Genomic DNA, 13,930 nt, shown 5'->3' with positions numbered 1-13,930 from the left:
TATAAATGTTGTGAGAGTAAACTGGAATTTGGTCCAGTTTGAAACTCCCTAAAATATATGAAGGTGATCCTGATGATGTCTACTAAAAATGGTATATATGGAGTACCAACTGGCCATTTCTTTCTTTTTTTAATCATCAAAGGTTTCAAGTAGTGGGACTGGGTCGCTTTCCACTGAATTGTTTAAATTGCTTTTCAAGGAAATCCCCAAACTTCCTAGGCTGGGGATTTATTCTCATGTATTTTTCTCTGCAAATTGACAGTGGGGCTCCATTCCTAAGAACAATGCCTCCACAAGTCTGAACACTGAGAAGTCAAGCCTGTGCCAATATGGAGACTTTACCCCTATGTTCTAGATTCTTTGCTGGGGTAAGCTACTCATCAGGCTGCTATAAGAGAAACATGGACACCAACACAGCCATAAAACCTTTGATCTACATTTTATCCTGCTTGCAAAATATGCTATAGCAATGATGTCATATTGTGAGAGTAGCCAAGAAATGTCAGATTTTACTTAAGGCCCACTCTATAAGAGAGAGCCCTTATGTATACCACTGCTTTGGTGACCACAAATTAAAGACTGGATAACCCAGAAACCTATGGTAAAACCAAACACTACTGGTTTAAAATCAAAAGTATCAGTGAAATGACTCCTCATGATATTCTGTTCTACTGATAAATTAGTGCCTTGTTCACTCACCATCAGAAAACCTTCCTTAGTAATCAGATGGAAACAAATGCAGACATTCATAGACATTATGCAGAGAAGAGGCTAAATGAGATGTGTCCATCAAACTTCTCCCCTTGCATATAAGAGGGGAGACAAAAAGAGTGCTAGATTCAGAGGATATGGAGGGTAGCAGAAAATGACACACACTGAATCCACTAAACAAGACTCATATGAAATCACAGAAACAGAAGCAGCAAGCATGGGAACTACATGGGTCTGCACCAGGTCTTCTACATATATTTTAGTTTTTAGCTTAGTGTGTTTGTAGAACTTCTGAGTGTATCTCTGTTTCTTTTTTTTCTCCATCTTTATTAAATTGGGTATTTCTAATTTACATTACAATTGTTATTCTATTACCGGTTTCCAGGACAACATCCCCCCAGCCTCTCCCTCTCCCCTTCTATATGGTTGTTCCCCTCACCATCCTCCCCCCATTACCACCCTGCCCCCAACAGTACCATTCACTGGGGGTCCAGCCTTGGCAGGACCAAGGGCTTCCCCTTCCACTGGTGATCTTATTAGGCTATTCACTGCTACCTATGAGGTTGGAGCCCAGGGTCAGTCCATATATACTCTTTGGATAGTGGCTTAGTCCCTGGAAGCTCTGATTGGTTGGCATTGTTGTTCATAAGGGGTCTTGAGCCCCTTCTAGCTCTTCCAGTCCTTTCTAAGATTCCTTCAACAGGGGTCCTGTTCTCAGGTCAGTGGTTTGCTGCTGGCATTCACCTATGTATTTGCTGTATTCTGGCTGTGTCTCTCAGGAGAGATCTACATCCAGTTCCTGTCAGCCTGAGCTTCTTTGCTTCATCCGTCTTATCTAGTTTGGTGGCTGTATATGTATGGGCCACATGTGGGGCAGGCTCTGAATGGGCGTTCCTTCAGTCTCTGTTCTAAACTTTGCCTCCTTATCCCCTCCCAAGGGTATTCTTGTTCCCCTTTTAAAGAAGGAGTGAAGCAACCACATTTTGGTTATCCTTCTTGAGTTTCATGTGTTCTGTGCATTTAGGGTAATTCGAGAATTTAGGCTAATATCCACTTATCAATGAGTGCATACCATCTGTTTCTTGTTCCTCCTCTTGGGACTCTTCCATTTGGTGAACTGCCTTTTCCAGCTTTGGTGTGATGGTTCTTTATCTTTTCAAATATATTCTGTTATGTTTGGTTGTTCTCTCTTAGAAGGCTTTTTTTTTCCTAATGAGAGACAGAAGTGAGTAGATAAAGATGTGAAGCAAGTGGAGAGAAGCTGGGAGATGTAGAGGAAAGGGAACCCATATCAAGATATATTATATGAGAAAAGAATCTATTTTCAATAAAAGAAAACAATGAAGGAAGGAAGGAATGAAAATCTAGCCAAAGATGAAGTGGCTCGTAACTGGCCTTTCACTTATACCTGCTGGGAAAGAGAAAATCAGATCTTTCCTCATTTCTTCAATGTAATGACAGTGAGTATATCAACAATGCCCAGGCAAGCCTCATGTTCAGGAGGTAAGGAACATATAAAGGACTCTACAGTTCTTTGTGGGCTTTTTCTTTGGTTATAGTTTGATGAGTTGTTTTGTTCCTTCTATTTTGGTTGGTTTTTAATGGCTTTGGTACGTTTTTATGTTTTGAGGTTTTTTTTTTGTTTGTGTTTCTGAAATAGAATTTAAAGGAAGTATAAGGGGGTAACTGGAAGAACATTGAGTGATGAAATAATATGAGCAAAATATATATAAATTGTTTTAAATAATGAAAAGCATAATTAAAAATAGAAGTAAGCTTTATCTTTCAATTTGCTTTCTATGCAATAGTATATGTTTTGGGGAACATTTGAATTCACAAGATATTTTTCAGTGAATTCAGTTTACCTATAAGATCTTATAAATCTGAAGAATAAAAATACTGTAAATTAATAAAATTATCATATATATTTGAGTAGTAATATAAAATAGGTAGAACATTGAAAATTGACATATACGCAGTATAATGAGTAAATCAATTGATTTGAGACTGTAGGCAATTAAATGTAATTTTAAATATGTTTTTTGACAAATGTAGTACAACTATCCTAAATAAATTATGATAGTGGTTAACATATTATGTAAAATTTCTATCATTATCATTTAAATGGTGAAATTTTCAAAGTAGCATGGTGGCATCTGATTTTCTGTGGGGGATAATTATTTCAGAGTGTACACCAATGCTAGAGAATAGAAATGACTCCACACAAGTTTACCTTGGTCATCCAATGCGCCAAATGCTGTTTACCTACAAGATAATGAACAACTTAGTAGGAGCTACATAACTGAGGAAAATGCCTTCCCATTCCATCAATAACTTCTTTTATATGGGTCCTCATGGAGATTGAGAACATACTTCCCCATTATTAAATATGAATGGGCCCAGTATTTTGAAGGCCTTCTGTGGAATACCACAATTGTAAAAGTTCAAGAGGTAATGACCATGTATGTCATGCACAAATAGCACCATTTGATCATACGCTGCATCTTCTTCATGTTCTTATATTCTTTCTTCCATCTCTTTTGTGATGTTTCCTGATCCTTATTTAAAACTGACCCCTCAAAAATCAATTATTCTAAGCCCTTCAACCAGGTTTGAGTTTCCAGACTATTGTCCACTATAAAGCTGTAAACTTTAGCTTCCTCAGCCAACACTGGCAGCAGTAATAATCTATGAGTATAAAATTAAGTATTGGGTGAGGACATCTAGATTATTCAAACTTCTGGTGGTGCATTTAACCATGGACTATTACTCAACTGCTAAAGACTATAGTCAAGACATTCAGAGAAAAATGGGTAGAGTTGGAAAAACCATCCTGAGTGATATGTCTCCAATTCAGAAAAACAAATACGATATGTATTGACTTACATGTGAATATCACAGGTTAGACCAATTGTAACCAACCAACAAATTCTAAACAGTAAATAAGTCCCAAAAGCTGTGAGTAAGGGACAGTTGGTGTGTAGCAAGATCTTGTTAGCAAAGTAAGGTAGAATAGATAATTATGAATAGATGGAAGGACATGGAACAGAAGAATCAAGGTGGAGGGAGAGGAGTTCAAATGAAGGAATACAGGGACAGACAACTAAATTTAAGGGCCATTTAAAGAGTAATATGGATACCTAATTCAGTAAAAATATCCATATGTAGAAAATGAATTATTTGCCAAATGAAGAATATTGCCAAATAATGAGGAAAACAGTGCCCAACTGGCTAACTTTTGTCACTGGTGAAGGTTCTAGTACCAGGACTAGGTTACACATAATTGAGTAGTTGGCCAAAGGTACCCCATAGGAATCCCTAAACAAGTCAATTTATTATTAAGACTATATAGGTTGCAATGTATAAACTGAAACCAAGGACCTCTGCTGAAGATAAGACCTGTATAACTCATGGAACATGAAGAAGTAGAGCTGGTTTCTACATAGAACATTTACCCCAATGTTCAAATGTTGGTACAGGAAGACACTTAACAGGCTACCAAAATAGAAATGTAATCACAAAGCAAGTCAGAAATCCTTTGATGTAAAATGGTTTCCTGCCTGATTGATATGGTGGTAGGAGCTTGTAGGAGAAAAGAAAAATCTTGGGTGATCAAGAATCTGAAACTAAAAAAAAAAGAATCTGAAACTAGATATCCTTTTAGACTTTAGACTTTTTGGAATACACTGCCTTACAGCAGATTTCTTCATCAAAATACCTCCCCTCCAGTCTTAGCAAACCCTATTCTTATCTCATAGAAGAGGAGGCAGAAAGAGTATAAAATCCAAAGAGCAGGGAGGAAATGGTCCTCTAAACAAGGTCCTCTAAATCAACATAATCAAATTCATTTATATTCAAAGAGACTGAAAAAGCTTGTGTGGACCCTGCAAGAGTCTGCACAGGATTCTCTGTGCATATATTACAGTTTCCAGTTCAGTGTTTTTATGGGATTAATGAGTGTGTAGACTAGTGAGTGGATGTTGATTCTTGTGCTTTCTTTTGTGCTCTTTACCTTCTATTTTTCCTCTCCTGATGTGTTAGTTTTGCTTCATTATATTAATTGTAGTATATTATAGTACATATTATTATTCTTTAGAAGCTTGTTTGTTTTTTAATGAGACAAAGAAATATGCAGATCTTCATGGGAGGGGAGGAGTGGAGGAACCAGGAAAAGTAGAGAAATAATATAATTTGGATCTATTGTGTTGGAAAAACTTTTTTCAATAAAAGGAAAAAGCATATTTATAAAAAAAGTTTGCAGGTCAATTTCATAAGTACACTGAACTTACTAAATCAGTAGCAATAGTTTCCAAATAGGGCCTATATTCTCTCCAGCCACAGGCTTTTTAGTAGATTGAGTTTCTGGCAGGAATTCTATCTCTGTGGATAGACCTAAAATCAAACTAGCAAGTATTCATAGCAACTATGTCACTATGCTACTATTGCCTTAGACATATTGATATTAAATAAGGTCTATAGTAAAAAAAGACTTTTGGCAACAATTGTCCGTCATTACCCAGCACTTCCCAGAAGTATGGAAGTTGGCCAATCAGAAGAAGGTTTCCAGTTCAACTTCAGTTTGAGTTTTCCATATCCATCTGCAAAGAAGATTGTGTCTTCAGCAGTATGGTCTTTACATCTAGCTCTGGTGTGCACACAACACCAATAAAATTCAGCCATAGTGTTAAAAGGGGGGGGTAGCCCAGGCATTGACATTTGATTTTTGCTTAGTAACCTTCTAGCTTCTGGGAGTATCTTTCTCCACCCACTGAGGGTAGATTTGCTCCACTTCTTTAATTTCTCTGTGTCAGTCATACTTCCATCTAGATATGAATATGCTGTAGAATGGCACATTATGCTCCTTTACTTGGAGAACACTGATTACCTATAAGAGACTATGACAATATTAGGTTACGATTTGATCCATCAGTGTTCTGAAAGTCACTGCCTCTTAAAGACAAGACTCTGAGCCAGCTCATATGTGCCTACCTAGCTACCAAGAAGTCAGGCTACAGATAGCCCATAGGCTTTTTATGAGGTAACCTGATAATACTCTTCAACATTGTTCTTAGGCTTCACAACAACACTTACGTTGTGAGATCACAGTACACTGCATAACTTTTTTATTAATCATTCCATTCGTTTACATCTCAAATGATATCCTACTTCCTGCTTATCCCCTACACCAACCACACATCCCATACTATCCCACTTCTGGGTTATCCCTCCGCCAACCCTCCATCCCACATCTGCCATCTTCTTTCTGTTTTGCTTGTATGAGAGTGCTCCCCTGTAGGGGGATGGTGCTGGTTTCCCCCTTCCACCCTCCCGATGGTGAGCGCTCCTTGTAGTAAACAAGTCCTTATTTGGCTATGCCTGCCTGGCCTGCTGGGGTCCGCATAGTGACAGCCTGTCTGCATGACCCACATGGCACAATGAGGTTGGTCAGCGTTGGGTATTTAAGCCGATGCAGGGTGTTCCCTGGGGAGAGAGAAGAAGCTTGTACAAGGTTCCTGAATAAACTGCCTAAAGAAGATCTCTGTTAGTCGTGTCTTCCTCAATGGTCGAGGTTGGGCACAACAACTGGTGGCCCATACAGGAAACATCGAATCCACCTTAAAGGAATCAACTCTCTCTGAGATCAGAACTTCTTGCAGTCAGGGTGGCGCCGATAAGTTCCCCAGGTAACTAGGGACACAATACAAGTCCGTGGCAATAAGTGGCTATAAGGTCTCTGGGTGCGGAGTGAGTGTAGTTAAGAGGAAGTTTAAGTTTATGGACCCCGCTCTAGTGGTGGTGTGTTAGTTGATAGCCAATGTCATTGTTTGGAGCATAGTGTTTTATCTGTGCTCGTGCTCACGGCCCGCACAGTAGAGGGGAAGCAAAACTAGCCTCCGAGCCGCCACAGCAAACATGGGGACTTCTCAGTCTCACCCAATTTTTCTGGCTCTTCAAAAGCTGTTCGAAAGAAAAAGGCTTAAGATGGAAAAAAGCACTATAGAGACATTTCTTAGTGAGTGTGATGCCATTGCACCTTGGTTCGCTGTCTCTGGGAATCTCATGGTGGGCAGCTGGGACAAGGTTGGGAAGGACCTAGATTTTGCTTGGGAACAAGGGACCTTGAAAGCAGGGGTCCAGCCAGTGTGGTGACTTGTGCGTAGCTGCTTGGAAGATCAGAAATGCTTTCAGCAAGTTATAGAAAAGGGACAGGCTGCGTTAGAAATTTTTACAGGAGGAACAATCTGAAAAGGCTGAGAGTGAGGCAGGTGAGGGCTATAAGGAAAACAGAAACAAGAACGGAATTTATCCATCCCTTAAAGAACAGTATCCGTTCCTCGATAAGAAAAGGAAAGATCGCAAAGGGGGCCCCAAAGAGTCCTCGGGGGGAGAGAGTAATAATGAGGAAGAATTACAAGAGCTTATAGATCAGCTTAAAAGACAGAGACTCAGAAGACAAAAGAGGAAGGAGTGAAAGAACAGGGTCAGAATAGGAATGAGGAAGGGGTGGAGCCAATGGCTCCCCCTCCCTATGAGCATATCACCCCAGGCCCAGGAAAACTGGGCATGACCTTCTGCCCGGAAGTATGGAGAGCAGTGAGGACTGAGTTACATCTGGCCTATCCTGTTTTTGTGGATGCCAATCAGCAGAGGTACCATGAGCCTCTTGATTTTAAAATAATCAAAACTTGGACCGAATCAGTGCGCATTTATGGTATCACAGCCTCCTTTACCATTGCTCAAGTTGAAGCCCTACACAACTTCTGCATGACTCCTGCTGATTGGACTAACCTAGCCAGAGCTTTTCTCAGTCCAGGACAGTATCTGGACTGGAGGGCGTTTCTTATAGAATATGCCAATGAACAGGCAGCAGCGATTTTAGCTGCAGGAGGAGGACAAGCTGCCTGGGACAGAGAGATGTTGTTAGGGCAAGGCCGTTTTGCTAACACACAGACAGGGTATCCAGGGCAAGTTTATAATCAGATTGATGAGATCGCTACTAAAGCATGGAAATCACTGCCTAATAAAGGAGAAGTGAGTGGCAACCTTACAAAGATATTACAGGGCCCCATGGAACCCTTCTCAGATTTTGTGGTTAGATTAGTTGAGGCCGCAGGAAGAGTTTTCGGCGACCCCGACACAGCTATGCCGTTAATAAAACAGTTGGCCTACGAACAATGCACTAAAGAGAGCAGAGAGGCAATCACACCTTATAAAAATAAAAGCATTGAGGCACGGATGAAAGTGTGCAGAGAAATAGGAACAATGCTGGATTAGCAGCTGCCATTATGCAGATGACACAGAAGAAAGACGGTAAATTAGGGGCCTGTTTCAGATGTGGTAAACAAGGACACTTAAAAAGGCAATGTCCAGAAAAGGGGGGCGTGGTTAGTGCCGGAAATGGCCAGCCCCCAAAGCAGCCAGGACTGTGCCCAAAATGCAAAAAGGGGAACCATTGGGCCAATGAGAACCACTCGGTAAAAGACATTAATGGTCAACCTCTTGGCCCTGAAAATGGTAGTGCTCATCCATAAAACGGACAGCAGGGCCCACGACCCCAGGGCCCACAAATATATGGGGCAGAAGAGAGTCAGGTGAAAGAACAGAGTCATGAGAGATGGCCGTCTCTTCACCATCCGAGGGACCGAGGAGAGCCACTAAGGGCTCCGCGGGACTGGACCCCCGCTACACCACCAGACTCATACTGACTCCCTGAATCGGGGTCCAATTAATAGAAACCAACTTTAAACAACCCCTGGAGCCTGGCACAGTAGGGTTACTCATAGGGAGATCATCTACAGCATTGAGAGGACTACATGTCCATCCAGAAGTTATTGACTCAGACTACACTGGGGTAGTCAAAATCATGGTAGAATCACCGAAAGGAATTACCGCTATTTTCCCTGGAGATAGAATAGCTCAGTTGTTGCTGTTGCCTAGCTTACATGAAAAATTTGCTGCTCAATCCAGAGAGGGGGGTGATAAAGGATTTGGGTCCACTCGTTCTGATTTTACATTTTTGGCTTTAGACCTCCCTCGATCTGCATCCAACCTTGGAATTGCAAATTGATGGGAAAAGGATTCTAGGACTATTAGATACCGGAGCTGACAGAAGCATAATGGCTAAGAGAGACTGGTCCTCTGGCTAGCCAGTACAAACATCTCAAATGTTACAAGGTCTTGGTTATGCAAGAGCTCCCAATATGAGTGCGAGACAATTAAGTTGGAAAGATCAGGAAGGGTATTTAGGAACCATACAACCCTATGTGCTGGACTTGCCCATTTCCCTATGGGAAGAGATTTATTAAAAGATACGGGCTTTAAGCTTACCAATGAATATTCTGAGACTTCACAAAAAATTATGAAGCATATGGGCAATTTCCCTGGTAGAGGAACAGGGAAATACTTACAAGGCAGGACTAGCCCTATAACTACCCAACAGAGAGAAAGAAATCAAGGCCTGGGTTTTTCCTAGGGGCCGTGGAGGAAGGCATTCCCATTACTTGGAAAACGGAGGAGCCAGTGTGGGTTCCTCAGTGGCCACTTTCCTCCGAGAAGCTTATCACAGCTAAAGCATTGGTAGATGAACAATTGGCTATGAATCACATAAAACCGTCAGTGTCTTCATGGAATACTCCTATATTTGTGATTAAAAAGAAATCTGGGAAATGGAGGCCCTTACATGATTTGAGAGCTATTAATCAGAAGACGCAGATCATGGGCCCAGTAGAACATGGGCTTTCTCTTCTATCTTCCCTGCCAGCCTGTTGGCCAGTTATAGTGATTGATATAAAAGACTGCTTTTTCTCTATACCCCTTTGTTCAAAGGATAGTGAAAGATTTGCCTTTACAATCCCATCATGCAATCATGAAAAACCTGATCAAAGATATGAATGGGTGGTTTTACCACAAGGGATGGCTAATAGTCCTACTATGTGTCAACTTTTTGTGGGCAACGCCATCGCCCTGTTAAGACAAAAGTTTCCCGCATTAAGATGCGTCCATTACATGGACAATATCCTTTTGACTGCAAAACATGAAGATATATTAAATCTGGCGTATGAAGACTTAGTTAAATTATTAAAGGGTAAGGGCTTGTTTATTGCCCCTGAGAAGGTACAAAAGAGCAGTCTAGTGACGTACTTAGGAACAAAGTTAAGCCCTTATACCATTATCCCCCAGAAGGTTGAATTGAGGAAAGATAATCTTAAGACTCTCAATGATTTTCAAAAATTATTGGGAGATATTAATTGGACTAGATGCTATTTAAAATTGCCAAATCATGATTTAAGACCACTATATAATATCTTGGTTGGGGATTCAGCCTTGGATTCTCCTAGACAATTGACTGAGGAGGCAAGAGAAGCATTAAGGAAAGTTGAAAAGGCTTACAGAATGCAAGTTTGCATTGATGGAAGGAGGGTACTGACATTATATTGTGCATTCTAGCCACTTACATGCAGCCCACAGGATTGTTGTGGCAGGATGGACCTCTGCTTTGGGTATACCCCAAGTCTTCTCCAGACAAATCAATAGAATATTATCCCTCAACTGTTGCTGAATTGGCCTTGACTGGAGTCCAGCAGAGCATCCAATTCTTAGGTGTGTCCCTGGCCTCTTTGATAGTGCCGTACACAAGTCAACAGATAAAAATTCTGTGTGGCACAGTGGATGATTGGGCTATATTATGATGTGGATTTCATGGAGAAATAGATAATCATTATCCAAAACACCCTTTGCTATCATTTTTTAAAGAGCATCCATGATTTTTCCTAAGGTTACCTCCAGTGTCCCCCTACAGGGGGCCCCAAACATTTTCACAGACGGATCCAAAACCGGTTGTGGAGCCTGTATGGTTGACCATCAAGAGTCAACTTTATGCCAATATCAACCCGGCTTTCCACAAGTAATTAAACTCAAGATTGTGCTAGAAGTGTTTAAAAATTGTCCTTTTGCCTTTAACCTGCTCTCTGATTCATCATATGTTGTTAATGCAGTCAAGATACTAGAAGTGGGTGGGTCCATTAAAACTAGCAGTACGGTATGCCAGTTATTGAGGGAACTTCAGGAGTTGATCTGGGGAAGAGATCAGAAGTTTTTTATCCAACATATCAGAGTTCATACTGGCCTACCTGGTCCTTTAAGCAAAGGAAATGATATTGTAGACCAATGGACAAGGACAGAATATATTTTCTTGAGCTCCTCTCTTGATTTGGCCAGACAGTTTCATCAACAATTTCATGTGCCTACAAAAACTTTACAACAAAATTTCATTTGTCTCGAGCTGATGGTAGACAAATAGTTTTAGACTGCCCACAATGTGTGACTTTCCATCATCTCTCTAGTGTGGGGGTTAATCCCAGGGGCTTACTACCTTTGAAGATCTGGCAAATGGACATAACTCACATATCTGGATTTGGGACTTTAAAATACATTCATATTTCTGTGGATACCTGTTCAGGTGTTATCTATACTACCCCTATGAGTGGGGAAATAGCACGCAGCATTATTGGACACTGCCTAGAAGCCTGGGCTGCTTGGGGAAAGCCCCAACATTTAAAGACTGATAATGGCCTGGCATACACTGCCCACTCTTTCAAATCCTTTTGCAAACAGATGAATGTGCAGTTGAGCCATGGCCTGCCTTATAATCCCCAAGGTCAAGGTATTGTTGAGCAAGCACATCGTACTTTGAAGGAATGCATAATTAAACAAAAAGGGGGAATAGGCCATGGCAGAATGCCCAAGGAACAGATATCCTTAGCCCTCTTTACTCTTAATTTTTTAATTTTGGATGATGATGGTCTTTCTGCCGCTGACTGACATCAGTGTCGGGCGGGCACGTTGAAAGTTTATGTGAAGTAGAAAGATGTGCTTACTAGCTTATGGCATGGGCTGGATCCTGTGCTTGCTTGGGCGAGAAGGTCTGTTTGTGTTTTTCCCCAGGACCAGCAAAATCTGCTGTGGGTCCCCGAGAGATTGATGAGGAAGTGCAACAAGAATGAAGACCCTGTTGTTGCTGACACTTCTTGGCGTGATCCAGGTGCTGGTCCAAACGGAGCCCCGATGGGGGATACTATTGGTGTTCCCGAGACCCATGCTGATACACCATGATGCCCAGTTGTTCCCTCTCCTTTTTGGCACCAATAAAACCTTTGATGTTCCCTATTTACATTTGGATAACGAAATAGCTAGTGTCAGGGAATATAGAAACATAACCTTAAATGGAACCTTGTGTTTCCAGATTATTAGAAACATTTCGGAAGGTGGTTCTTGCATTCTTTTGTATAATCAAACAGCAGCCTGGTTTGACCTCGCTACCTATGAGACCTCCACCTTCACGATGAAGGCCAACGGGACTTGGCTAAGTGGATGGTGGCAAGCCAGACAATCTAACTATCAGGGCCCCAGGCAGCCAAAATGGGCTCCTTATTGTCAGGGAATTACATTGGGAGAAAGCTGACCCTGGATAGGATGCCAATCATTATATGTGGACGAGGTCACTGAAGATGGACTATTTACCTTTTCTCCAGGGATGTGCACATATTTTAATAAAACTTATGTAGGAACCAATTTTACAAATCAAAACTTGTATCAAACTCGTAATTCTATCCCCTTTGACAATTGGATGCTGCGTAGTATTAACAGCAGTTGTATGAACCTTGAGCCTATGGCTACGATTGCGGGAGGTAGTCATGGAGTCAGTGAATTTAAGGACAACTCCTCCGGATTTATTCTACTCAAATATTTTAAGAATATTACCTTTAAGCCCACTCCTGTATGTGTTTACTGTCCTTTTGTGTTTATTGTCAGCAATAAAAGTCAGGAGTCTCAGGAGATTTTGTGGTGCTCTAATAGTATCTGTTTTTATACATAATGCTGGGATGCATAAAATTTTGCTATTGCTGTGGTTGCTCGCATGCCCAGATGGGTTCCAGTTTCTGTGGACGCCCCCCATGCCATGACTTTGTTTAGACAAAAAAGAGATTTTGGCACCACTGCATCCATTTTTACCGCCATTTCTCTTGCAGCTGTGGGAGCTACAACTGTTGCCATTGCCATGAGTCACTCTGTGCAAATAGCACACACCTTAAATAATTTATCATCTAATGTGGCTCATGCTCCTGATTTACAAGCGGGGATCAACGCTCAGTTAAAGGGCGGTCTTATGGTAGTCAATCAAAGGATCGATCTGATACAGGAACAGATTGACACCCTATGGCAGCTTGCACATTTGGGCTATCAATGGAAGTTTGCAGCCTTGTGGGTGACCAGTATCCAATATGAAAATTTTACCCGTGCAGCCAACCTCTCTAAATGATTATCTAGCTATCTTTTAGGTAATTGGATGGGAGAATTCGATTCCTTGATGGATCAGCTGAGAGTTGCCATCGTGACTGTGAATTCCACTAGAGTGGATGCTGGCCTGGCCACCGGACTGCCGCCATGAATCACCTGAAGGAGTGGGAGGGTATGGGAGCCCTTGCAGGATTGTTGATCTTGGTCTCCCTAATGAGCCTGTGATATCTCTGTAAGATGAGGTTTGTTCAGAAGCGGCACGCAGCTATGGTGGTACAGGCATTTGCAGCCATTGAAGCAGGACAATCCCCTCAAGCCTGGCTTTCGGTAATTCAGAAGACCTAGTTGCACCTCGCCCCTGAGTATGTGTGAATGACCCTACCCAGTGACGGGCAACTTCCCTTCTACCTAAGGCATAGAACCTTGTGGGCAACGAAGTGTCCTAAGACGGGTTTAATGAAGGGATGATCCTAAGACAGGAGGGGTCGCCACGCTCAGTGGTGCCTTTGCCTGTCTAATCAACTAAACAAAAAGGGGAACTGTAGGGAGCTGCGACATGCCACGCCTCAAAGATGGCGCTGGTTTCTGCCTTCCACCCTCCCGACGGTGAGCGCTCCTTGTAGTAAACAAGTCCTTACTTGGCTATGCCTGCCTGGCCTGCTGGGTACCGCATAGTGACAGCCTGTCTGCATGATCCACGTGGCACATCGAGGTTGGTCAGCTTTGGGTATTTAAGCTGATGCAGGGCATTCCCCAGGGAGAGAGAAGCAGCTTGTACAAGGTTCATGAATAAACTGCCTGAAGAAGATCTCTGCAAGTCGTGTCTTCCTCACTGGTCAAGGTTGGGCGCGACACTCCCCCACCCACCCACACCCACCAATCCAGCATCTCCCTACACTGGGGCATCAAGCCTCCCCTGGAC

At 42.0% G+C, this 13,930-nt stretch overlaps 1 protein-coding gene across 1 annotated transcript; it reads left to right on the top strand.

Annotated features, from left to right (window-relative positions):
• The first annotated feature begins 7,224 nt into the window (after positions 1–7,224).
• Positions 7,225–7,986, top strand: LOC148005694 (igE-binding protein-like). Its single transcript, XM_087551786.1, has one exon. The coding sequence runs from the start codon at positions 7,225–7,227 to the stop codon at positions 7,984–7,986; it is 762 nt and encodes a 253-aa protein (XP_087407912.1).
• Positions 7,987–13,930: the final 5,944 nt, after the last annotated feature.

This window comes from Rattus norvegicus, chromosome 5 (assembly GCF_021556685.1).
Source record: "Rattus norvegicus strain SHRSP/BbbUtx chromosome 5, alternate assembly SHRSP_T2T, whole genome shotgun sequence".
NCBI classification, from domain to species: Eukaryota; Metazoa; Chordata; class Mammalia; order Rodentia; family Muridae; genus Rattus; species Rattus norvegicus.
This window is presented reverse-complemented; position numbering and strand designations above follow the sequence as displayed.